General features: G+C 43.8%; 1 protein-coding gene across 2 annotated transcripts in view; it reads left to right on the plus strand.

Moving 5' to 3' along the window:
- PIGN (phosphatidylinositol glycan anchor biosynthesis class N) overlaps positions 1-25,491 on the plus strand; it is a 356,746-nt gene that overhangs the window by 273,008 nt on the left and 58,247 nt on the right. For both annotated transcript variants that reach the window (XM_040432195.1, XM_040432196.1), the window contains exons 23-25: positions 16,188-16,274; positions 19,278-19,333; positions 23,889-23,964. In XM_040432195.1, the coding sequence (XP_040288129.1) occupies positions 16,188-16,274; positions 19,278-19,333; positions 23,889-23,964 (219 nt within the window). The remainder of the gene's footprint in view (positions 1-16,187; positions 16,275-19,277; positions 19,334-23,888; positions 23,965-25,491) is intronic.

The following is a 25,491-nucleotide window of genomic DNA, read 5'->3' on the forward strand; positions in this document are numbered from 1 at the left end:
AAGTCACAACAATAGACAATCACAGTCTGCTTAAACTAATAACACACAAAGAATTAAATGTTACCATGTTTTTATTGAACACACCATGTAAACATTCACAGTGCAGGTGGAAAAAGTATGCAAACCCCTAGACTAATGACATCTCCAAGAGATAATTGGAGTGAAGTGTCAGCCAACTGGAGTCCAATCAATGAGATGAGATTGGAGGTGTTGGTTACAGCTGCCCTGCCCTATAGAAAATACACACCAGTTCTGGGTTTGCTTTTCACAAGAAGCATTGCCTGATGTGAATGATGCCTTGCACAAAAGAGCTCTCAGAAGACCTATGATTCAGAATCGTTGACTTGCATAAAGCTGGAAAGGGTTATAAAAGTATCTCCAAAAGCCTTGCTGTTCATCAGTCCACGGTAAGACAAATTGTCTATAAATGGAGAAATTTCAGCACTGCTGCTACTCTCCCTAGGAGTGGCTGTTCTGTAAAGATGACTGCAAGAGCACAGCTCAGACTGCTCAATGAGGTGAAGAAGAATCCTAGAGTGTCAGCTAAAGACTTACAAAAGTCTCTGGCATATGCTAACATCCCTGTTAGCGAATCTACGATACGTAAAACACTAAACAAGAATGGATTTAATGGGAGTATACCACAGAGGAAGCCACTGCTGTCCCAAAAAAACATTGCTGCGAGTTTACAGTTTGCACAAGAGCACCTGGATGTTCCACAGCAGTACTGGCAAAATATTCTGTGGACAGATGAAACCAAAGTTGAGTTGTTTGGAAGAAACACACAACACTATGTGTGGAGAAAAAGAGGCACAGCACACCAACATCAAAACCTCATCCCAACTGTGAAGTATGGTGGTGGGGGCATCATGGTTTGGGGCTGCTTTGCTGCGTCAGGGCCTGGACGGATTGCTATCATCGAAGGAAAAATGAATTCCCAAGTTTGAGAACTTAAGGGCATCTGTTCACCAGCTGAAGCTCAACAGGACAATGTTGCAACAGGACAATGACCCAAAGCATAGAAGTAAATCAACAACTGAATGGCTTAAACAGAAGAAAATACGCCTTCTGGAGTGGCCCAGTCAGAGTCCTGACCTCAACCCGTATGAGATGCTGCGGCATGACCTCAAGAAAGCGATTCACACCAGACATCCCAAGAATATTGCTGAACTGAAACAGTTCTGTATAGAGGAATGGTCAAGAATTACTCCTGACCGTTGTGCACGTCTGATCTGCAATTACAGGGAACGTTTGTTTGAAGTTAATGCTGCCAAAGAAGGTGCAATCAGTTATTAAATCCACGGGTTCACATACTTTTTCTACCTGCACTGTGAATGTTTACATGGTGTGTTCAATAAAAACATGGTAACATTTAATTCTTTGTGTGTTATTAGTTTAAGCAGACTGTGATTGTCTATTGTTGTGACTTAGATGAAGATCAGATCACATTTTATGACCAATATAGTGCAGAAATCCATATCATTGCAAAGGGTTCACATACTTTTTCTTGAAACTGTAACTTCTATGTCTATTTTTGACACCAGTAAAAATTGATTTTAGTAATGCTGTGATTGATCATCCCTTACATGCCTATGGATTGGGAAGGAGAGAGGAGTGAGCAATAGCTGAGTGAGATAGGACTCCACCAGAGACACAAAAGAGACTGCTGCAGCTAAATAGCACGTTTCTGTCTCAGTCCAAGTGTTTTCTTCACATCCATACAGGTCAGCACTTGTCTGTAATGTCATCCATGATCCTGGGGCCGCTTCTGAGTGAGTAAGAGAAGGTTAAGAAGCACTTTCTCCTCTACTTTTTGTGTGCAGTGGATGGCATCTAGTCTCCACCCACCAGGACTGGGAAAATGTCAAACTAGATATTCAGCTTATAGAGGAGAAAACTGCAAAAAAATTCAAAATATAGGTCATGCAGTATAAAGGACAGAAATACTGTTATCCCTCATGTACACACTGTGCTATTGACTAAGGCTAGTTTCACACTTGCGGCAGGACGGATCCGACATGCTGTTCACCATGTCGGATCCGTCCTGTGGCTGTTTCGCCGTGCCCCCGCTCCGTCCCCATTGACTATAATGGGGATGGGGGTGGAGCTCCGGCGCAGCACGGCGGTGCACGGAGAAAGCCGCCGGACTAAAAAACCTGACATGCAGTAATTTTAGTCCGGCGGCCTTAAGCCGTGCTGCGCCGGAGCTCCGCCCCCATCCCCATTATAGTCTATGGGGACGGAGCGGCGGCCCGGGGGCACGGCAAAACAGCCGCAGGACGGATCCGACAGGGTGAACAGCCTGTCGGATCCGTCCTGCCGCAAGTGTGAAAGTACCCTAAAGGAGGTTTTTATATTGATGACCTATTCTAAGGATAGGTCATCATTGCATTATGGTAGGGGGGAGGATTATAAATACTAACACTACAGGGGGCATAATAACACATGGGTACTACGGACTATGGACCTTTCTACTTTTTATGCCGTAACACATGGGCACTACGTGGGGGACATAATACATACTGGTACTACACAGGTGGCTTTATAATACAGCCCAGGGGGGGACTACAGGGGGCATTATAATACAGAGGGCATAATAATACAGGCAGGACCACTACAGGGGGCATTATAATACAGGCTAGGGCACTACAGAGGGCATTATAATGCACGCCGGAGCACTACAGGGGACATTATAATACAGAGGAACAACAGGGAGTATTATACATATGGGCTTTACAGGGGCCATTATAATACAGAGGGCACTACGGCAGGTCATTATATCTACAGGCATGACTGCAGCAGGGCTTTATAAATACTGGGTCTACTACAGGGGGCTTTATAAATACCTGGAACTACTATAGAGGTACTGTTGGTGACACAATAGGGGGCCTTATTACTATAATGAGCTCTATAGGGGGTGCCTTATAGATTGGCCTTACTACTGCTGGGGGCTCTTAAGGTGGGGTGCCTCATAGAGAGGCCTTGTTACCACTGGGGCACTATAGTAGGGGCTTATTTTTACTAGGGGCCCTATGCGGGCTTTGTTAATACTGAGGGTACTGTGGGGGCGTTATTATTATCGCACACAATATGGAGGGCATTACTACTACTAAAGGGGGGTCACGCTTGGGGAGCATTTTTACTATTGGGGTTCTGTGGGTGACTATTGAGGGCAGTGTGGGAGTATGCGGGGGGCTATCTGTATGGTGCTGTTTTTTCTGTAATATAGTATTTGGGGGCATTTGGGAGGACAGCAGACACAGTATTGGGGGTAGCAGCAGGATAGCAATGTTGGGACACCGGATGATGGAAGAGTGAGGATCTTAAAATGTCTGTGTGGCAAACTCTGCATAGATGAGATACGGCTGAAAGAAATCATCAAGGTGGTCTGATCTTTGAATGTAAAAGACGAGGAAGTAGAATGTCTACAGAAGAGACATTATTGGATGGTAATAGGTATATAGTGCTGTATTCTCCTGCATGGGTGGTCTGGAAACTTAAAGTGGACTTGAAAAAGTGCAGTAAAAAATACTGCCCCTGCAGAATCAAATATCACAGTTCAGCACAAAATACAGCTGTGCTCATTGCAGTATTCAACTGTGCCACGATCCTGAAGATGGCGATAGTTGAATTCAGGAGGGCCTTTGCGACCGCTGACCAAGTGCCTGATGTTCTTATAGCATTAATTAATGCTGAGAGCATCCAATCGTTATGTACCGAGCTGGCAGCAGTGAGGAGGGCTCTGGTGCCCCCCTGGGCATCGCCCCACTGGGAAATTTCCTTATGAGGTCTATGGCCAGTGTGCCCTTGTTTTGTATCTCTGTATGTAATTTCCATCCACATATGTTTTTTTTTTTTGTTTTTTTTAATAGCGTTTATTTAACATTTTCAAAATAGTACAACAATCCCATAGGGAAAAACAATACTGCGATACAGTCATACACGTGAGCAAGATCAGACAATTCCATCAGTGTCATAATATACGACAGTAAGAGACTTAAATGCATTTGGATACAAAACATTCTTGTTGTCATAAAAAAGGAAGGGAAATAGGTGTCTGCTCACACCCACTCACATCCATACGTCCACACACACACTTGGGTGGCACAGCCCCAACCAGTAATGGATCTCAAACTGTGCCCTCCGCCTGTACCCATATACCCCAGATTTTGTCAAACCGATCAGGGGTTCCTCTCGCTTCATAGGTCAACTTGTACATCTGGAGATCGTTGTTAATTAGTTGTACCCATTGGCTTATCGTGGGACACTTGGGAGGCTTCCAGTTCAAGAGTATATTCTTCCTACCATAGAACATTAAGAGCCGTAGGAGAATTCTACAATATTTGGAAGGAGTCGCATCAGCAACTAGCCCCAGAACACAAACAATAGGATCACATATCCCTGGTAAACCCAGTTTAACATTAATGAAATTACACACCCCCTTCCAATAATTTTGTAAGGCCGGACAGGACCAAACCATGTGGAAAAAGGATCCTCTGTCGCTTCCACATCTGTCGCATCCAGGACTTGGTATCTGCCGCATCTGATATAAACGTACCGGAGTCAGATACACCCTATGCATCCATTTGACCTGAATAAGTTGATCTCGAGAGCTCACGACAGACCTCCTCCACCCCAGACGCCATTCCTCCAAGTGAGAATCCTCCAACTCTGGGATATCCGCCAACCACTTAACAAATGATCGCTGGATAGGAGAGTCCTGCATTTTAATAATTTCACCATAAAAGGAAGAAATTGGTTTATATGGTTGTTTCCTTCTGGCTATCGATTCCAGAGGACCACACTCCAAGCTTAGGGACAAGGAGTGGAACTGTTTCTCACAGGCGTGTCTCAGTTGGAGGAACCGGTAAAAGCTCGTCTGTGGCAACAGGAAGTCCGACCGCAAATCCCCAAAGGAGCGAAAGACCCCATCCTGGAATAGCTGCGTCAGATATTTAAGCCCCTTCCTAGGCCAAAATTCAAAGTCTGGCAAGTGTAAAAGCTCAGGGAGATGCCTGTTACGCCATAGTGGGATATACGGAGACCAGATATCCCCTGCTTGGGTGTCCATATGTGTATTTACAAACTTTGCCCAGGCTTCTATAACCGTTGTCATAGCTTCTGTGTATGTCCCACTCAACAAAGAACCACCTCCCCTGTAGACCAAGTTTGTTAGAGCTTCATACGAACCCACTAACGCCGCCTCCAGCACCACCGCCGGATTATTGGAGTCTGCTCTAATCCACCAGGAAGCATACATCAGGCGTGTCGCTATGTAATAAACATATAAGTCAGGAAGTTGTAGACCACCCTGCAAGTAGGATGCCTTCAACGTCTTCCTTGCTATCCTAGGGTTCCGATGACACCATAGGAATCGGGACATAACCTTATCTATGACATCAAAGTGGGATTTCGGTACCCTCACTGGAGCCGCTCTGTATATATATAACAGTTTCGGTAGTAACACCATTTTAAAGATGTTGATCCTTCCTATTAAAGTCAAGGGGAGATTTTCCCATGCTTCCAACTTGCGTGTGACATATTCCATAGTGGGCCTCAGGTTCAGATGGCAAAATTTCCGAGGGTCTCTATGTATGTGGATCCCCAAATATAGAAAGCTGTCTACCACTTTCAGGGGGGATACTGGAGATATCTCTATCGCTTCTTCACTGTCCACTATACATAAGCTCGATTTAGCCCAGTTCACTCGTAGCCCTGAGAACCTACCATATCCATTCACCACATCTAGCAAAGTTTCTAAGGATGGGCCAGGGTCAGCTAAGTACACCAACAAGTCATCCGCGTATAGCGAAACCTTCTCCTGTATCCCAGCCACCGTCCACCCTTCTATCAAGGAGCTATTATTTATCAATTGAGTAAGAGGTTCCATTATCAGAGCGAACAACAACGGGGACAGGGGGCAACCCTGCCTTGTACCTCTGTATAATTTAAATGGTCGGGAAAGAGACCCATTTACTCTGATGCGCGCTGAAGGTGCCTGATACAGTAACTGGACCCATTGAATGAAGGAGTAAGGAAAACCAAGTCGGGCCATTGTCTCCCAAATAAAATGCCATTCTACCGAGTCAAAGGCTTTCTCGTTATCGAGAGATGCCAGGACCCTTGACCCTGCATTATCATGCCTGACCTGCAAGTTCGTAAATAACCTCCTAAGATTGATATCCGTTGTTTTCCCGGGCATAAAACCAGATTGGTCAGGGTCAATAATGGATAAGATTACCTGATTAAGCCTCTTGGCCAGGATCTTAGCTAAGATCTTGGCATCGGTGTTCAGCAGGGAAATAGGTCTATATGATGCACAGTGGTCCGGAGGCTTCCCAGCTTTATGAATTACCACAATGGTAGCCTCGCCAAAGGATAGAGGCAGTCCACCAGAATCATGTGCGTAGTTAAAAAGATTCAGTAGACGTGTAGAGTACAATTCAACGTCTAGTCTGTACCATTCGACTGGGAACCCGTCCGGACCAGGTGATTTCCCTGCTGCCATATCACTGATTGCCGCTTTAATTTCTCCCACATCAATAGCTGCCTCCAAAAAGCTACTGTCTTCTCTAGCCAATGTAGTAAGGGGGATGTTCTGAAGGAAAGACCGGATCTCATCTGGGGTCATCGCAATTTTGGAGCTATACAGGTCCCTGTAAAATTGAGCAAATTGCTCACATATGTCCTCCGGTTGATATACCCTTGAGCCATCCCCGCAAGTAATGTGTGGGACCACCGTCTGGGGCGACTCAGTCCTGGCCAGGAACGCCAAAGCCCTCCCATTCTTATCACCATCAGCAAATATTACACGCCTTTGATACAATAACTTCTTCTGGGTATATTCTGTTAGGTGCAAATTGAGCTTCCTCTGGGCCTCCTCCCATAAACTACGACCCTCTCCATCCGGATTTGTAATAAAAGCCTGTTCTCTCTCTACTACCTCCCCCTCTAGCTTAGTCCTTGTAGCCCTCATCTCCTTCCTATACGTAGCTATCGCATGAATCAGAGTACCCCTCATCACAACTTTGAAGGCTTCCCACTCTATCAACGGGTTAGCTGAGCCCTCATTGAACTCCCAATAGTCTTTCAAACCCTGCTGTACACTCCAAACAACAGGCAGGACCTCTAGCCATTTACTATTGAGTCTCCATACCCTCTCCACCGGTGCTAGAGGTTGTTTTAGAACTACTAACAATGGAGCATGATCAGAGATACCTCGGGGGAGGTAATCAGCCACCGTCAGAGAGGGTAATAGATCTCTGCTAAGAAAAACTAAATCTATCCGTGAAAGCGTAACATGAGAAGCGGAATAGCAGGAATATTGGCGCAGCCCCGGATGTAAGTACCTCCAACCCTCCGTTAAATCAAATACATCAGCCCAGGAGCTTAGCGCCTCATTATGGGTATCACTAGGGCGAAGACGATCCAGTGACTGATCCAAAGTCGCGTTGTAATCCCCAAAGGCAATCAGAGATGCCGGGGGCATAGATGCTACCATTCTCATAACCTCATCCAGTATATCCCTACGAAAAGGGGGGGGACATAAAGGCCCACCAGAAGGTAATCGATGCCCCTGATTGCCACATGGAGAATCACAAAACGACCCATTATATCCGTATGCACAGAATACACCTGAAAGGGAAGGGATTTCGCCACCAGAATCGACACACCTCTGGCTCTAGAATTATATACCGCGTGGTATGCTGAACCAACCCAGGGCCTCTTCAACGCTAAGAGCTTTCGCCCCTGAAGATGTGTCTCCTGCAATACCAGAATGTCAGGATTATGATTTCGTAGAAAATTAAAGACCAGAGACCGTTTAATTTTGTCATTGAGACCCCTGACATTCCAGGAGACAAATCGACAAACTGACATTATGGCGGTCTATTGAGATAGTAATCCCAGAAGTCACTGCACCACCCAAGCCATACACTCACACATTCATACCAACTTCCAAACATTAGAGCAAGAGCCCCTGAATACGCCCGTAACATCAGGCAACCCCCCCCCCACCCTGCCCAGATGACCCCAACCTATCCAAGCTTAAAAACCCTCCCCCCATTTGCCTCTTTAATAGAAAAAGGGGAACAGCAACCCTTCCTTCAGCCCTACTGCTCTAGGTAAACCTAATAACTGAACCTATGCAGCAGGTTGCTACAACCATCACTCGTTCAGCTCCGTTATTTAACTATCATCTGAAACGCATGGAAAGACATTCAAAACATTAGATATATGACTCTCAGCCTCTGCGGTCTAGCCAGTCCGATGCCTCTTCAGGGGTGGCAAAGAACTTCACCTGGTCACCCTCCTGGACTCTGAGCCGAGCCGGATACATCATTGCATAGACAAGTCCCTTCTCTCTTAAGCGGTTCCTCACCGCCGTGAACTGTCTACGTTGCTTCTGCACTTCTGTAGAAAAGTCCGGGTAAAAGGAGATCCGGGTATTTTCAAAAAGAATGTCTTTCAAACGGCGAGCTGCAGCCAGAATAGCATCACGGTCTCTGTAGTTTAGGACTTTAAAGATGAAGGGACGAGATGGGGCCCCAGGAGGGAGGGGGCGAGTGGGAATCCTGTGAGCACGTTCAACTGCAAAAGTCCCTGACAAATTTATAGGATTAAAGATTTGTTTTATGAGACGTTCCACAAACTCTTCTGGAGAGGGCCCCTCTGCTCTTTCAGGTAAACCCATAATACGGATGTTGTTCCGTCTGTTACGGTTCTCGGCATCCTCCACCTTTGCCATCAGGGTCTTGACTTGATTCTGTAACGCATTAATTGCAGAGTCATCACGCTGTACTCTATCCTCCACATCACTCACTCTCCTTTCCACTTCCGTTGTTCTCTCTCTAATTTTATCAATATCATGTCTGAGAAGAGTAAGATCAGCCTGGACATGGTCAATTTTGACCGTAAGCGCCGTTTGGCAGTTAGTGATGGCCGCCATAATTTTTGCAAAGTCTACTTCTGGACGCTCAGAGGAGGTTGCAACTTCTCGGTGCTCTGTCTGACTCATGTTGTCCAGCATAAGTTTAGGTGGATTAGCCGGTCCTGAGGTGCCTGTTTTCCGGCCCATAAGGTGATCTCCCCTTCACCAGTAATAGGAGTACTGGCCCTTTAAATATCTCCCCCACACAGGGGCAATAGAACAGCAGTGGCGGCTTTTTCCCTGGAGTCAGGATACTGGCCCCACTCAGTTGAGGTGCATTCGCCCCTTAATACAGATGCCAGGTGTATGCAGACAGGAGAGCCAGGATCCCGGTTCAGTCCTGGGGCATGAAGACAACTGCACACAGCGTCACAGGCAAGATGGCACTCACACCGCCAGACACGTGGGGGACCTGAAACCAGCAGCCCAGCAGAGAGAGAACCGGAGGCGTCTCACCTCCCAGCCACTCCAGGACTCACCCGACCACCACCACCAGTAAGTAAGGCGACCCAGTAAGTAAGGCGATCTTGCGTCCCCACCTCTCCCGCTCTCACCGAGGGGTCCGCAGTGCTGGATACTGCTCCTTTCCCAGGCCTCACTCCAGGGGATCCGGCAGGCGATGACCGCAGCAGGCACACAGCTGAAACTCCGGTTACCGGTAAACCGTGAGTTGCGGATCACTTGGGGGGTGTCTTTTCTTTGGCCACACGCACAGACAATCAGGATTCTGCAGGATAATGTCGGAGCTGAAACAACTTGCGTCCTCACACCATGACTGTTAGGCCACGCCCCCACATATGGTTTTAATAGTAGGACTGGGGGGAGGGGTTGGATTGAGAATTTGGGGGACAGGTGGTAGGCAGCGGAAAGGCTAGGTGCACCCATGAGAGTATGCCTTATAAATATCAAATGTTGACTGCCTAGAAGGTTTAAAAAATTAAGGCGCCCATACAGCTTCAATGATTGTCAACTGAACACTCGTTTGGCTGACCTCTATTTCTCCGGACTCCCCCATACATATACACTCTTTCTGAGTATGTATGTTTTCAAAGGGTCTAGAGTAGGGGTGCACAACCTGCGGCCCGGGGGCCACATGCGGCCCTTGATACTATTCTGTGCGGCCCCCAACCATCTGGTAACAGACATGTATGCCTATGTCTTGTGGCTGCTCACATGTATTTTTCATGTATTTCTCCCATTAGATGGGAGTCCTGGAAGTGTAACTAGACATTAATGGTATATAATGTGTGTTCAATATGCCATAAGTACAATATTTCAGTTGTTAATGCACCTTTCAATTTTAATTTCGGCCCTCGTCATTGGTTCAGTCTGGCAATGTGGCCCCCAACCAGGAAACGTTGTGCACCCCTGGTCTAGAGGAAAAAGCTGCCCAGTGTTTATTGTACTTACTCCATTTTATAAAATCACAGGCATGTAATCATTAGAACTGGCTTCCCATCATGTGCCCATGTGGGCACATGACGAAAATTGGGCAATGTAATACAGTAATTTTACTAGAAATCTAGACAAGGTAGGGTAGTAACACGATACACTGTACATCTCCTGGACTGTTTATTACTCCACCATTTCCCAGAGACTGTAATAATTTATGACCTTTCTGTCTGTTGACTTCTATTTGTTTCAGCTTCCGTAGAGCGTACAGACACAGCTATACTGTCTATACTTAGAACACAGGACACAGGTGTTTTCCTCCAATATGGCAGCCCCAAGAAAAGTTTTAGAAATGAACAAATACAGAAAAGATTGCAACATTTAAAAAAACAAGAACAGAAGTAGCAAATTGGGGCAGGATTGTGGCTTATGCTCTGTGATAAGTTTGGTGTATCTTGCTAAACATGTAAGAGGATTTTCTCTTCCTTATGCCACCTCTTGGTTGGCTTACTTTACGCCAATATTCTGTGCAATGGCACATTTGTGAGCCATGCCCCTTTCCTCTAAGTTGTGCTCTTTTCCACTAAGTCACGAGCCTTGTTCTAGACATTGTCTAATGAAGTGAAAAAAGCATCTAAAACACAGAGTAAGGCTCCATTCACACATCCGCAATTCTGTTCTGCATTTTGCGGAACGGAATTGCAGACCCATTCATTTCTATGGGGCCACAGTATGTGCTGTCCGGATCCGAAAATGCAGATCCGCACTTCCGGGTCCGCAATTCCGTTCCCGAAAAAAATAGAAAATTTTCATTAGGCATTTTCTATTATAGTGCCGGCGATGTACTGTCTGCAAAATGCGGAACGCACATTGCCGGCGTCTGTGTTTTGCGGATCCGTGGATCTGCAAAACATATACGGATGTGTCAATGGACCCTTAGGGCTCACGCACACGACCGTATGTATTTTGTGGTCCACAAAACACTGATCCTCAAAAAATACGGATGATGTCCGTGTGCATTCCGTATTTTGCGGAACGGAACAGCTGGTCTCTAATAGAACAGTCCTATCCTTGTCTGTAATGTGGACAATAATAGGACATGTTCTATTCTTTTGCGGAATGGACATACAGAAACGAAATGCACACAGAATAAAGTTTTTTTTTTCAGACCTATTGAAATGAATGGTTCCACATACGGTCCGCAAAAAAAACCAGAACAGACACGGAAAGAAAATACATTTGTGTGCATGAGCCCTAAATCTGGGACAAAACATTTATGCAAATTGCATTTAATTTAGTAAGTCGCCCCCCTCCCCTCCTGGAAGGAGAAGTACAAAGTGCATTATTAACTGCCCCAAAAAACTGAGTGTCACACCTCCCTTAGCGTGCCATGCCTAACTCCTTGGAACAACAGTTTTCTCAGAATGGAGCTTGATAGCAGGATCCAACACATAACATTCCTGAGATAAGGTTCGCTTTCACTTGGAAATTTTGGTCACGGTTTCGCTAATTTCCAAGCAAATGTAACAATAATTGGCCAGTGCCAATGCGAGAAAATACATCACTATTCTAGATTGTTAGGATTTTTACACCAGCATGGCTAATAAAGATCAAAGATAGTAACAGACAACACCATCTTTAAATGTAAATATGGCTACATTTAGGCATGGCTGCCTGGTTCAGGGCTCTTGCGTAACATTGATGCTCCCTACACTGATCGATCTGATGGGGAGGTCTGACAGTTCCTTGCCACTTGCCAATGTTATAGACAAATTGTTGTGAATGGTTTCAGGTACCTTGTTTGTACCACCCAAAATGTTAAAAAATACAATTTAAAGGGTTTGAATAGTAATGTGACATTCATGCATGCAATGGCAGTAGATAAAAGATGCATAAATGTGTTTCTCTTTTTTATGCATGCAAATTAGTTCTCTTTCCAAAAGGAGAAAGCCGTGCCTCTAGTTCAGGGGTGGCCAACCTTTACAGACACAAAGAGCCAAAAAAAAAAAAAAAAAGTATGACTACCATGAGCCACAAGCTATACACACGAGTCACCGTATTTTTCGCCCTACAAGGTGCACCTAGTTTTTAACAAAGAAAAATAAGAGAAATTTTGTTTTTTTTATCTGATCTGGGGTCTGATAAAAAAAAAAATTTCTTCTTTTTCAGTAGCAGAGAAAAAATGAAAAAATATATTTTTCATCAGACCTCAGACCAGACTCCTAAATCAGATCCCCAATCCTCATCTGACCTACAATAAGATCCCCAAACCTCATCAGACCCCCAATGCGCAGATCAGACAACACAAATCAGACTCCCAGTGTCAGACTCTCAGTGCTCAGATCTCCCCCCCCATGCTCAGATCTCCCCCCCCATGCTCAGATCTCCCCCCCATGCTCAGATTCCCCCCAATACTCAAACCTTCCCCGCATGCTCAGATCTGCCCCTTCTCAGATCTGCCCCCCATGCTCAGACCTGACCAACCCATGCTCAAACAAGTCCCCCCCATGCTCAGATCTGCCCCCCCATGCTCAGATCTGCCCCCCCATGATCAGATCTGCCCCCCCCATGCTCAGATCTGCCCCCCCCCATGCTCAGATCTGCCCCCCCCCCATGCTCAGATCTGCCCCCCCATGCTCAGATCTGCCCCCCCCATGCTCAGATCAGACCCCTATTGCTCAGATCAGGAACCCCCAATGCTCAGATCAATACCCCATTGCCCAAATCAGGACCCCCCCATGCTCAGATCAGAACCTCCCATGCTCAGATCAGAACCTCCCATGCTTAGATCAGACCCCATGCTCAGTTCTATAATAAAAAAAAAATCTCTTCCCTCTCCTGATCAGGCACTGGGCGCCTGCTCGGGCACCTGCTACTCTGCAGTTCTGACACGCTCTCCACTGTGACCTGATGAGCACAACGTCAGGTCATGGTGCGTATCTCCACGTACTAAGTTCTCACACTGTGTGCATCAGGACATAGTGGAGAATGAGATGGAGCTGCAAAGTAGCAACAGTGCCCGGTCAGGAAGAGAGATCTGAGCATGGGGTGGAGAGTGAGCCGGCCTGACTGCTTCCCGACTCCACAGCTAGAGCCGCACTTGAAGAAACAAAGAGCCGCATGCGGCTCAAGAGCCACAGGTTGGCCACCCCTGCTCTACTGCCACCAGTTGGAAGACAGCTATTCTATAAGCCAATGTCTGATCTTGTAGAAAAGGCCTTCAACATAACTAAGGCTGGATTCACATCACCGTTCTTCTGATCCATCAAAAGAAAAAAGAAAAATCCTGTATTTTAAGGATTGTGTTTTTTTTTGTTTAGGTTGATGTTCTTGTGATGGATCAGAAGAATGGAAAACTAAACTGTAATGTGAACCCGGCTTTACAGTTATAGCCAAACCAGGCACTCATCTGCAGACAGCTGTTTCAGGGTTGTTGCCACTCATTAGTGCAGAACAGAGAACTCCATAGAAATGAATGGAGCATGTTGGGAGTCGTAGTTTCACCACAGCTGGAGTGCCGGAGGTTAGGCATCATTAGACTAGGTGATGGGTCAAAGAGAGCTAATTTGCATACCCTTTTCCCTGAGGAGCACTACATGGACTGTAAGAGTCCATATGCATACTAGGTGTGCTACAATAGGCAAGGAAAGTAGTATGAGCAACAAAAGCTTGAATAGACACAGGCTATAAATGTGCACTTATTTTCAGACATCCATATTTTCCTTTTAAAAAAATCTAATTTTGATGTAATTATTCTAAGCTGTCTAGCAGTCATCACAACAGTCATGCCCGTACGGCTGTCAATTGCTTCCTCATATCATCTAAGGAAAAAATAGAGAGTGTTGATTGCTTATTCCTAAAATCAATGTTCTTTTATCTCAGCCCAGTAGCAATTTATATTGACTGCTCTTTTCAATGCATTTTATTTTTATGAAAGTCAATGTAAATCAAGTGTATATAAAGTTAAAGCATGTTGTCAAATAAGAATCTTAATCCCTCTATTCATTTGTTTAAATGTATGTTACTTCTCCTTGCTTTCTGAGTAGCCAGAGTCTTCCGAGTGTAATATGTGCCCTTACTTTGATGGAGGCTACACTAGACAAATACTGTAAGGGTCCATTCACACGTCCGCAAAATGGGTCTGCATCCGTTCCGCAATTTTGCAGAACAGGTGCGGACCCATTCATTTTCAATGGGGCCGGAATGTGCTATCCGCATTTGCAGATCCGCACTTCCGTTCCGCCAAAAAAATAGAACATGTCCTATTCTTGTCCGCAATCCGCAAAGGCATTTTCTATGAGAGTGCCGGCGATGTGCGGTCCGCAAAATGCAGAACGCACATTGCCGGTGCCTGTGTTTTGCGGATCCGCAAAAACACATATGGACGTGTGAATGGACCCTAAGAAGTCTCCCTTATTCTGCTCTCCCACTAATCTCACAAAAAGGTCAAATATTCAAAAAGTAATAATGGTGTATAGCCCCATTATTGTACACTAAGGAGGGACTGTATTAAAGGATGTAAATCAGTTTTCAGGTGTACAAAAGTTAGAAATTTTGTGCAAAATTGGCACCTTTTTTTTAGTTTTACACCACTCTTCCTTTTGAAAAAGTGGATGAGACTTAAAAAGAGAGGATGTGGGCTCCTATAACCCGATAGATTTGCCATAATTTACGCCAGAAACTGGCATGATTATTATTTCTTAAATCTGCTCGAGCTCAAGCTAGTGTAATTTGCTTTTAGATTCATGGACTGCCAGAAAATGCGCCAAATTTATTAAAAAGCCTGGAGCTCCTACTCGAGCGTTTTCTTAACACTGCCAAGTAAAATGCCAGTCTTAATAAATTTCCCTCATAATGCCTATAAGGCCATGTCACATCTTACTTTTTTCCATTCTGTACTTTCATGTTTTTTCACCAACACTGAGGTTGGTTATTCATTTTTTTTTATCACCTATTGTACCCTTCTTGTTACTGCACTTGGGAACAACCTTAGTTGTTTGTTTCTTCCTTCCTGCTCAGATGTTTGCTCTATTCCTTAGCATTGGGGAAGGGAGGTCAAGTTCAAATCAGTTTGCATTACTACTATATTGGCGTTTTGTAAAAAAAAAAAATAAACTAAAAATTGGCTTGGACAACTGATGAATTTTGCATATCATTTGTACAACCTGTATCCCTTTGACTTTTTTGTTAGAAAGATGAATGTAAAGTAAAGGAAAGTATTTGGCTTTGCTGTTCATGCATTGTCATCTGTGAGATTCACGCTATGGTCCAATATCAAGTCAAGCCAGTTGAAGAGGTTCTCTGATTATAAGCATAACTAATTGACAGGATGATGGGTGATACTTTTTAGATCACAGGGGGCTTCACCCTACCAATCATTGACGATCAGTTTCAGTGAAGAAGTTCAGTAGATGGCGGTGCTTGGGTATATACTCCCACTGCTCTGTCCAACTCTCTGGGAGTTATGGAAACAGTTTAGTGTTGTCTCCATTCAGATGATTGTGTACTATTGGTTTAGTTAACATTTACATATGTGAGACTTACAGTCCTTATTGTTATTGCTTCCATGCTACTTATACAGGATATTAAACAGTTGTAACATCTAGAATGTATGCTCTCATTCTTGTTTTATGCTCACAAGACTGAGGGACTATAAACTTTTGACTTGTGTGATGGATCTCTCACACGATTCACCACGGTCCTCCATCATCCCCTGAGACTGCTAAATTAAAGATCCGTTTCTTTGGTGCTTATTACTGACGCATGTCCATTTCATGGTTTACTGAGAGGAGAACTCATATACCTTTATTTATTAAAAGTGACTAGAACGACACATCACATTGATTTTCTCTTGTTTTCTCCACAGCTTAACTTTATTGACTTCTCCTGCAGTGCTGATATAACTCAGTTTCGACAACTGAATTTGGATGACATCCGAAGAGCTTTCTTTTTGGTATCCTTTGTATGAGTTGTTAGTAGACAAATATCTATACTGGAAATATGTATTGTTGGGGAAAACATTGTGTTTTAGGTAATAAAGTATATCTGTCCGGTATAAGGCCACTATGTCAGAGCAGCGGCTCTCTTTGTCGATAAGGGCATAGTAGGTTTTCTTAGGGATATGGGAGGTTGCTGTTCGCTAGGCACATATATCTACAGACTGCTGTACAAGCCATATAAGTTTGGATTTGATCATTTTTGTTTGCGTTAATGTGTACAGTATTAACAGTTGTGTTGTGTTAGGTTGTGCACCCCCAGTGAAGGCAGACCATGCAAGTGTTAAGAGGCCTGGGGGGGAAAATGGCGGTGGTGGGGGAATACTAGGTTTTGCTATGGGGCCCTATGAGATCTATGTACACCCCTGATTATTAGAGTACCAAATGTGCATTTTTATGGATATTCGTTAAAGGTAGGGCTCTTTGACACTTGCGTTGTTCTTTTCCGGCATAGAGTTCCGTCGTCAGGGCTCTATGCCGGAAGAATCCTGATCAGGATTATCCCCATGCATTCTGAATGGAGAGAAATCCGTTCAGGATGCATCAGGATGTCTTCAGTTCAGGACCGGAACGTTTTTTGGCCGGAGAAAATACCACAGCATGCTGCGCTTTTTGCTCCGTCCAAAAATCCTGAACACTTGCCGCAAGGCCGGATCCGGAATTAATGCCCATTGAAAGGCATTATTTCGGATCCAGCCTTAAAGGGTTTCTATCACTTTGTTACACATAATTAGCTGTCAGACACTAGCGATCCGCTAGTGTCTGCTCTGCCAAACCATCCTAATATAATTGCTTTTGGGGCAGCCGTTTTGCTAAAAAAAGAACTTTTATTAATATGCTAATGAGCCTCTAGGTGCTATGGGGGCGTCATTAGCACCTAGAGGCTCCGTCTACCTTCACAAACTGCCGCCGCCCAGCGCGTCCCTCCAGCCCGCCCATCTCCTCCGGAATGCGATCCTCCCTGTGAGTGCCTGTATTCAGCACATGCGCAGTGAATGTCTGACCGCTTCCCTGCTCAGACATCTCCACTGCGCCTGTTCCTCGGAGCACTATGACGTCATCGCGCAGGCGCAGTGGAGATGTCTGAGCAGGGAAGCTGTCAGACATTCACTGCGCATGCGCCGAATACAGGCGCTCACAGGGAGGATCGCATTCCGGAGGAGATGGGCGGGCTGGAGGGACGCGCTGGGCGGCGGCAGTTTCTGAAGGTAGACGGAGCCTCTAGGTGCTAATGACGCCCCCATAGCACCTAGAGGCTCATTAGCATATTAATAAAAGTTATTTTTTTAGCAAAACGGCTGCCCCAAAAGCTATTATATTAGGATTGTTTGGTAGAGCAGACACTAGCGGATCGCTAGTCTGACAGCTAATTATGTGAAACGAAGTGATAGAAACCCTTTAAACTAAACATTGTTTCGGCGCATTACCGGATCTGACGTTTAGCTTTTTCTTAATGGTTACCATGGCTGCCAGGACGCTAAACTCCTGTTTGCCATGGTAAAGTGTAGTGGGGAGCAGTATACTTACAGTCCGTGCGGCTCCTGGGGCGCTTTAGAGTGACGTCAGGGCGCCCCACGCGCATGGATGACGTGCGTCATCCATGCGCATGGGGCTCTCTGACGTCATTCTGGAGCGCCCCGGGAGCCGCACGGACTGTGAGTATACTGCTTCCCCGCTCCCCACTACTACTACGGCAACCAGGACTTTAATAGCGTCCTGGCTGCCATAGTAACACTGAACTCATTTTGAAGACGGATCCGTCTTCAAATGCTTTCAGTTCACTTGCAGTGTTACGGATCCGGCGGGCACTTCCGGCAAATGGAGTACACGACGGATCCGGACAACGCAAGTGTGAAAGAGGCCTTAAGTTTTAGGTTGCACTCCAGTTTTTATTTTTGTACAATATGTCTTTGTAAAATATGTAGTGAGTTTTTATATTTACATTTCTATTAATATTTAGATTGTTTAGTCACCACTGCGGGGCCACGGAATGGTTCAACGGATGCAGGCATCTTTTGCGGCCCCATTGAAGTGAATGAGTCCGCACCCGAGCCGCAAAAAATGCGGCTCGGGTGTGGACCACAACAACGGTCGTGTGCATGAGGCCTTATACATATATAAATCTGCAGTCATTTTCACTAAGGTCTTTTTAATTCTTTATAAAAGCTAAAAAAATAAGTTTTGTTGAATACTTGTTTATGTTCATTCCTATAGTCAAGTTTAAAGGGGTTTATGCCAGGCCTGAACCTCACAGAGATTCAGAGCTCTACCCCCTCACATGGGTCCTCCAGCCACAACTCTCCCCGGCTCCGTTCTCCTTGTAGGTGAGGGTCCCAGAGGTGGGACCCGCACCTATCAGACAATGGGGGCATATCCTAGCGATATGCCCCCATTGTCTAAGATGGGATAACCCCTTTAATGCAGAAATGCAATATACAATACACAGAGACAAGCAGACATAGCAGAGACAGGGGGAGAGAGCCCTGCCCATACGAACTTCAAGTCTAAATGGATTGCAGGTAAAGCCAACGATAACTCCCACCATTACTGTAAAATGTAAATGATCTTTTTTTGTTGCATTGAAATCTGTTTCAAGTAATAGTGTAATATCTTCTGAGTTCACGCTGTCTCATCTGTTCAGATCATTTTCTTTAAAGTAAACTTTTAATTACCATAAACTTTAAAAATTTCCCTATTAAAGACACAACACGCACGCAATTGCTTTAATATGTAATTTTCCTTCTATAAATGATGTTATTGTAAGTCGTGATATAAACCATGTTCTATCACTGCTGCGGAGGTGAGGGAAGTGATGGCCAGGAAATAATGACATCTCTTTGGATGCTTATCATAGTGTCAGAGGGATAATACAATATAGCTGCCTTAGTCATCACACAGGCAAACATTTGGCCGTGTCAGCTGCCTCCGCTTAATTCCCATTTTCCTTAATGTTCTGTTAGGTGTTCTTTATAGTCACAGCTTTTTTTGGGACTGGAAATATAGCGTCAATTAACAGGTAATGTAAAAACAGATAAAGCAAAATGTAAAGTGGAATGAAGCACACTGTTCAGAATCCATTACTAGTGGCAGATACCAACAGTGTGAGATAAGGCAGATGTGCCTATCAATCCTTTACCAGAGCTGCGGGAGTTTTGTAGTCCCCTTTTATCTTGGTATTATACAGTATAATTACTGCACTGTCACAAATACTTAATACACAACTTGTTTATGCTGTCTGTTTCTGTTCCTCCCTAAGTATATTGATGTTCTTTTGTTATGTATAATGCATTCGGAAAGTTTTTAGACCCTTTCATTTTTTTACACATTTTGTTATTTTGAAACCTTTTGCTAAAGGTAAAAAAAATCATTCTGAAATCCATACCCCACAATGACAAAGCGAAAACAGGATTTTAGACATTTTTGCTGATTTATTGGAAAGGAAAAACGGCAATATTGCATTGACATACAGTAAGTATTCAGACCCCGTACTCCGTACTTAGTAGAATCACCTTTGGCAGCGATTACAGCCACCAGTCTTCTTGGGTATGATGCCACAAGGTTTGCACACCTGGATTTGAGGATTTTCTCCCATGCTTTACTGCAGATCCTCTCAAGCTCTGTCAGGCTGGATGTGGACCATTAGTGGACAGCCATTTCAGCTATCTCTATATACAGATGTGATAGAGTAAACACACATGCTTAACAAGATGCGTTAACTAAACTAGTTGTGTTAAGCCGACACCTTTAATTGCTTTTTATTGGCTTCTGTTACAGGATATCACAGTGAGTTAAGAAATTTGAGCTAAGAGTTTCAGAGTTAACACTACTACATCTGTATGTTCAATTGAGGGCTCTGGCCAGGCCACTTAAGATCATGCACAAATTTGGCCATTCCTGTATTGTCTTGGTGGTGTGCTTAGGGTCATTGTCTTGTTGGCAAAAGAACGTTCGGCCCAGTCTGGGGTTAGGTTTTCATTAAGAATATCTCTGTATTGCTATCACCATGCTTCACTGTAGGGATGATATTGGGGCAGGTGATGAACAGTGCCTGGTGTCCTCCAGACATGATGCTTAGAATTGAGGCCAAAAAGAGAATCGTGTTTCTCATGATCTGGCAGTCCTTTAGGTGATTTTGTTTTGCAAACTACAGGTGAATTTTCATGCACTTTTTACTGAGGAGAGTTTTCTTTCTGACCACTCTGCCATAAAGAAAACCACAGAAATAAGATAATAATGCACTTAGTAAACTAGATGCAAGCATTATATATGGACAAAGTCCTCACTCTGATATGATAATATCTGAGACACTTAGTCAATATATTTTGATCAAAACACATCTAAGCCCGCCTACCAAGCGCCAAGGTGGTCTCAGGTCAGGCGGGTCCTACGCTAAACCTACCTAAGCCATTGGGCTTCTATGTTCAGGAGCGCAGACGCCGCACATATGGTGTGCTGCTCCTAGTCACCTCCATGTGCATCAATCAACCAATGGGAGGAGGAGCCAGCACACCTATATGTACCACCTAATCAAGGCGCTCTATTGGATAGGAAGGGCAAAAGTGCAGAGGAATGCTACTCCCAAGATAAAATAGGTGCGCATTCACACCTGAAGGTGCCACTCCCTCAAGCAAATACTACATAGACAAAAAAATCACAGAAAAAACTAAGATAAAAACATCCTAATCAATATATTTTGATCAAAACACATCTAAGCCCGCCTACCAAGCGCCAAGGTGGTGATTAGGAGCAGCACACCATATGTGCGGCGTCTGCGCTCCTGAACATAGAAGCCCAATGGCTTAGGTAGGTTTAGCGTAGGACCCGCCTGACATGAGACCACCTTGGTGCTTGGTAGGCGGGCTTAGATGTGTTTTGATCAAAATATATTGACTAAGTGTCTCAGATATTATCATATCAGAGTGAGGACTTTGTCCATATATAATGCTTGCATCTACTTTACTAAGTGCATTATTATCTTATTTCTGTGGTTTTCTTCAATAATATGGCCAGGGACATCCGCACATTTGTATATCATACCGTGCAGGATGTTCTTATCTTAGTTTTCTCTGTGATTTTTTTGTCTATGTAGTATTTGCTTGAGGGAGTGGCACCTTCAAGTGTGAATGCGCACCTATTTTATCTTGGGAGTAGCATTCCTATGCACTTTTGCCCTTCCTATCCAATAGAGTGCCTTGATTAGGTGGTACATATAGGTGTGCTGGCTCCTCCTCCCATTGGTTGATTGATGCACATGGAGGTGACTAGGAGCAGCACACCATATGTGCGGCGTCTGCGCTCCTGAACATAGAAGCCCAATGGCTTAGGTAGGTTTAGCGTAGGACCCGCCTGACCTGAGACCACCTTGGCGCTTGGTAGGCGGGCTTAGATGTGTTTTGATCAAAATATATTGACTAAGTGTCTCAGATATTATCATATCAGAGTGAGGACTTTGTCCATATATAATGCTTGCATCTACTTTACTAAGTGCATTATTATCTTATTTCTGTGGTTTTCTTCAATAATATGGCCAGGGACATCTGCACATTTGTATATCATACCGTGCAGGATGTTTTTGTCTCACTCTGCCATAAAGCCCACATTCATGGAGTGCTGCAATAATACTTGACCTTCTGGAAGTTTCGCTTATCTGAACACAGGATCTTTGGAGTTAAGCCAGAGAGACCATTGGATTCTTGGTCACCTCTATTACCAAGGCCCTACTTCTTTGATTACTTAGTTTGGTGGGGCGGTCAACTCTAGGAAGAGTTCTGATTTTTTCATACTTCTTTTCATTTTTTTACACATTTTGTTATTTTGAAACCTTTTGCTAAAGGTAAAATTTAAGATTTATGGAGGCCTTTGTGCTCTTGGGACCTTCAATGCAGCCAACATTTTTTTTTTACCCTTTGCCAGATCTGTTTCTCCATACAATCCTATCTCTGAGCTCTACATACTATTCTTTCCTCCTTATGGCTTTTGCTCTGATATCTTTTGTCATCTGTGAGACCTCATATAGACAGGGGTGTATTTTCCAAAATCTTTTCCAATCAACTGAATTTACCACAGCTGGACTCCAATCAAGGTGTAGAAACATCTCAAAGATGATCAAGAGAAATGGGAGGCCCCCAGAGCTAAATTTCAACTGTAATAATAAAGGGTCTGAATACTTATGTCCATGCAAAGTTTTAGCTTTTCCTCTTCAATAAATTAGCAAAAATTTCTAAAATTCTGTTTTTAGTTTCTCATAATACGGTATTGATTGAAGATTTTAGCACCAGGCCGGAACGTAAAATGTGAAAAAGTTAAAGGCCCCTAAGACTTTCTAAATGTATTGTACTTTTCTGTGAATTAGAATTGTAGTACAGATGTAGCAAGTATTAACATGACATGATGGTAATAGCATACAAAGCGGTTTCATTTGTAGTATAGTGTTCTGCGGCTGTCATACTAACTTCTGCTACATCTGTATGTGGACTTGTAAAATGAAAGGAATGAGATTTGCAATGCACTGTTTAGACTGTGTTCACATCTGCATCAAGGCTCCTTTGCTGTGGCATGCAGCACACTTATTTCCTTTGAAGGGACTGATCAGGCAGATCACGCTGGCTTACCTTATCATGCAAATATAAACATTGCCCTAGATCAGTGGTGGCGAACCTATGGCAGAGGTGGCGCTCAGAGCTCTCTCTGTGGGCACCCGCACCCTGGAAAAAGTCTATGGTGTACCAATATGCCCTAGACATTAACCACCATTCATCAGCGCAGGGCGCACTATGAACAGCACAGGCAGCACATTGAATGTAGGTAGGATATTATAGATAAATGATAAAGTACATGGAAGATATACTATATTGGACTGTAGTCTTCAGGGTAAATTGCCGCGTTGGCACTTTGCGATAAATAAGTGGGTTTTGGGTTGCAGTTTGGGCACTCAGTCTCTAAAAGGTTCGCCATCACTGCCCTAGATGATAGAAATTATTTATTAGGTACCTATACAGCTGTACAGAAGTTATACAAATAGCTATAAAAATGGACTTGGGTCTGATTATGTAACTGATGCATGTTGTGCCAGGTATTCAGTGCATTTCATTTTGAAATACAATACCTAAAAATCTATCTATATTGAGTGAGCAAAGAGTTTTCTTCTGTCAAGTTCAAATCTGGAACTGTATGCATAATTCTAATCCATACATTCCAATGAAGACTCACAGTGTGTGACATTATAAAGCAAGATACAATAGTCCACATGTAAAGTACAAGGCTGAAGCCAGAATATTGAATTTTCTAGTCTGTTAGATGTCAGAATTGGCAGAAATTTGACCTTCTGTGAACTTCTAGAACAATCATGATCCTGGAGGATATGCTGTTTTATTATTGGGTCACTGGGTCAGTATTAAAATTATCCACCCCCCACCCCCAGCAATTCCCTTTACCCCTAACGATATGTCCCCATTGTCTGAGATGGGAATACCCCTTTCAGGCATTTGCATGGAACCATAAATTGTGTAGAGAATGAATGAATACCGTAGTTCCTTGGCCCTCACTATTCTGTCTCCTTTATTCTTTCTCAGTTTTGACCCGGCCTCTGTATACTGCTTCCTTACTGTGTTTAACCCATTTGGCATGGGCGCCTTGATGATGTGGAAGGTAGGTTAATGACTGTCTTTGAGCGTATGAATGTACTATGAAACGTATTCCATCAACTGAATGCTATCACATCATATTCAGACACTATGAATGGCCGTTTTAGCGGTTATTCAATGCTTTCATTCAAAAAGCATTCCATGTTCTTACAAGTTTGCTGTGTGGATGCTGTCATTTCATGTTCTTATTGTGTTTCCTATTTTTGTTTCCATTTATAAAAAAGTGAAGAGTTTTTTTGTGGAATGAGATCTTCATGGTGAAAATTTGTCCTACATTATGGATTAAGATTGCAACCAGATTGCTGATTGTTCTACACTAAACAAATGTCATAGAGTAGTATATAAAACGTAGAGAGAAACTCCTGACAGCTCAAAATAAAATGCAATAATTCCACTACCTTCCCTTTTCTTTTTCTTTATTTTTATATTATTATGAGTTGTATTTTTACACTGTGTTGCTAAAGCTGCCAAGACATTTTACTGTAGTTTCTTTAAAATCATTGTTTCCACTTTATTGTGAATTGGGTCTTTGACCATTAAAAGTGCTTTTTATTGTCTTCCTCTGGACCAACTTGGTTTTAGAAGTATAAAATGGTTAAACATAATGGACTTTTTTCAACCAACTGTGGATATAATATCAGCTGAGTTAAAGAGTTATTAGTTATTCCGGTTTCAATGATTATATTTATTTATTTAGAGAATCAGATGTTTTCTGATTCAAATTTCAATTTTCTAATATACATGTATTTAAAATTTTGCACGGCAGTGCATGGCGAGAGTCCGCCGGACTAAAAAGCCGGACATGCAGTACTTTTAGTCCGGCGGCCTTTCGCCGTGCTGCGCCGAAGCTCCTCCCCCCCCGTTAGGTTTTATTCAAGGAAGAAGCTGAATCCAGCGTTCTTCTAATGAATCCATATCTTATTGAAGGATATAAAAGCCAATACAAGATTTTGTGGAAAAACACACCACCTCTAATGCGTTTCAGCTCAATTACATGACTATCAGTTTTTATGGTCTGCAAATCGCGGATCCGCAAAACACAGATAACACCCATGTGCGTTCGGTATTTTGTGGATCGGTACGTCTTGTCCTATTCTTGTCCGCAACACAGACAGGAGTAGGACGTGTTCTATTTTTTTTGCGGGGGCCATGGAACGGAAATACGGACTTACACTTTAAAGGGGATTTCCAGTTTGCATCAACATCCTTATATATAATCATTTATGAAGGTTGTAATTTTGTGGTGTATTTACTTTAACCTTTTAGTGCTCCACTCTCGTTTCTGGGCTGTGGTCACATGACCCATGTCTATGCAGCTTTTTCCTTATTCCCTGTGATGTTATGTCTGATCTGTCAGAGTATCTATGGGTGGGAGGAGCTATAAACTAGCTGGGTGTTGTTAGGAGCAGTGTTTATGTAACTATCTGGGTGGGAGGAGCTATAAATTAGCTGGGTGTTAAGGGCAGTGTTTATGTAACTATCTGGGTGGGAGGAGCTATAAATTAGCTTGGCGTTAAGGGCAGTGCAGGAG

The sequence above is a fragment of the Bufo bufo genome, chromosome 5 (assembly GCF_905171765.1).
Source record: "Bufo bufo chromosome 5, aBufBuf1.1, whole genome shotgun sequence".
Lineage (NCBI taxonomy): Eukaryota > Metazoa > Chordata > Amphibia > Anura > Bufonidae > Bufo > Bufo bufo.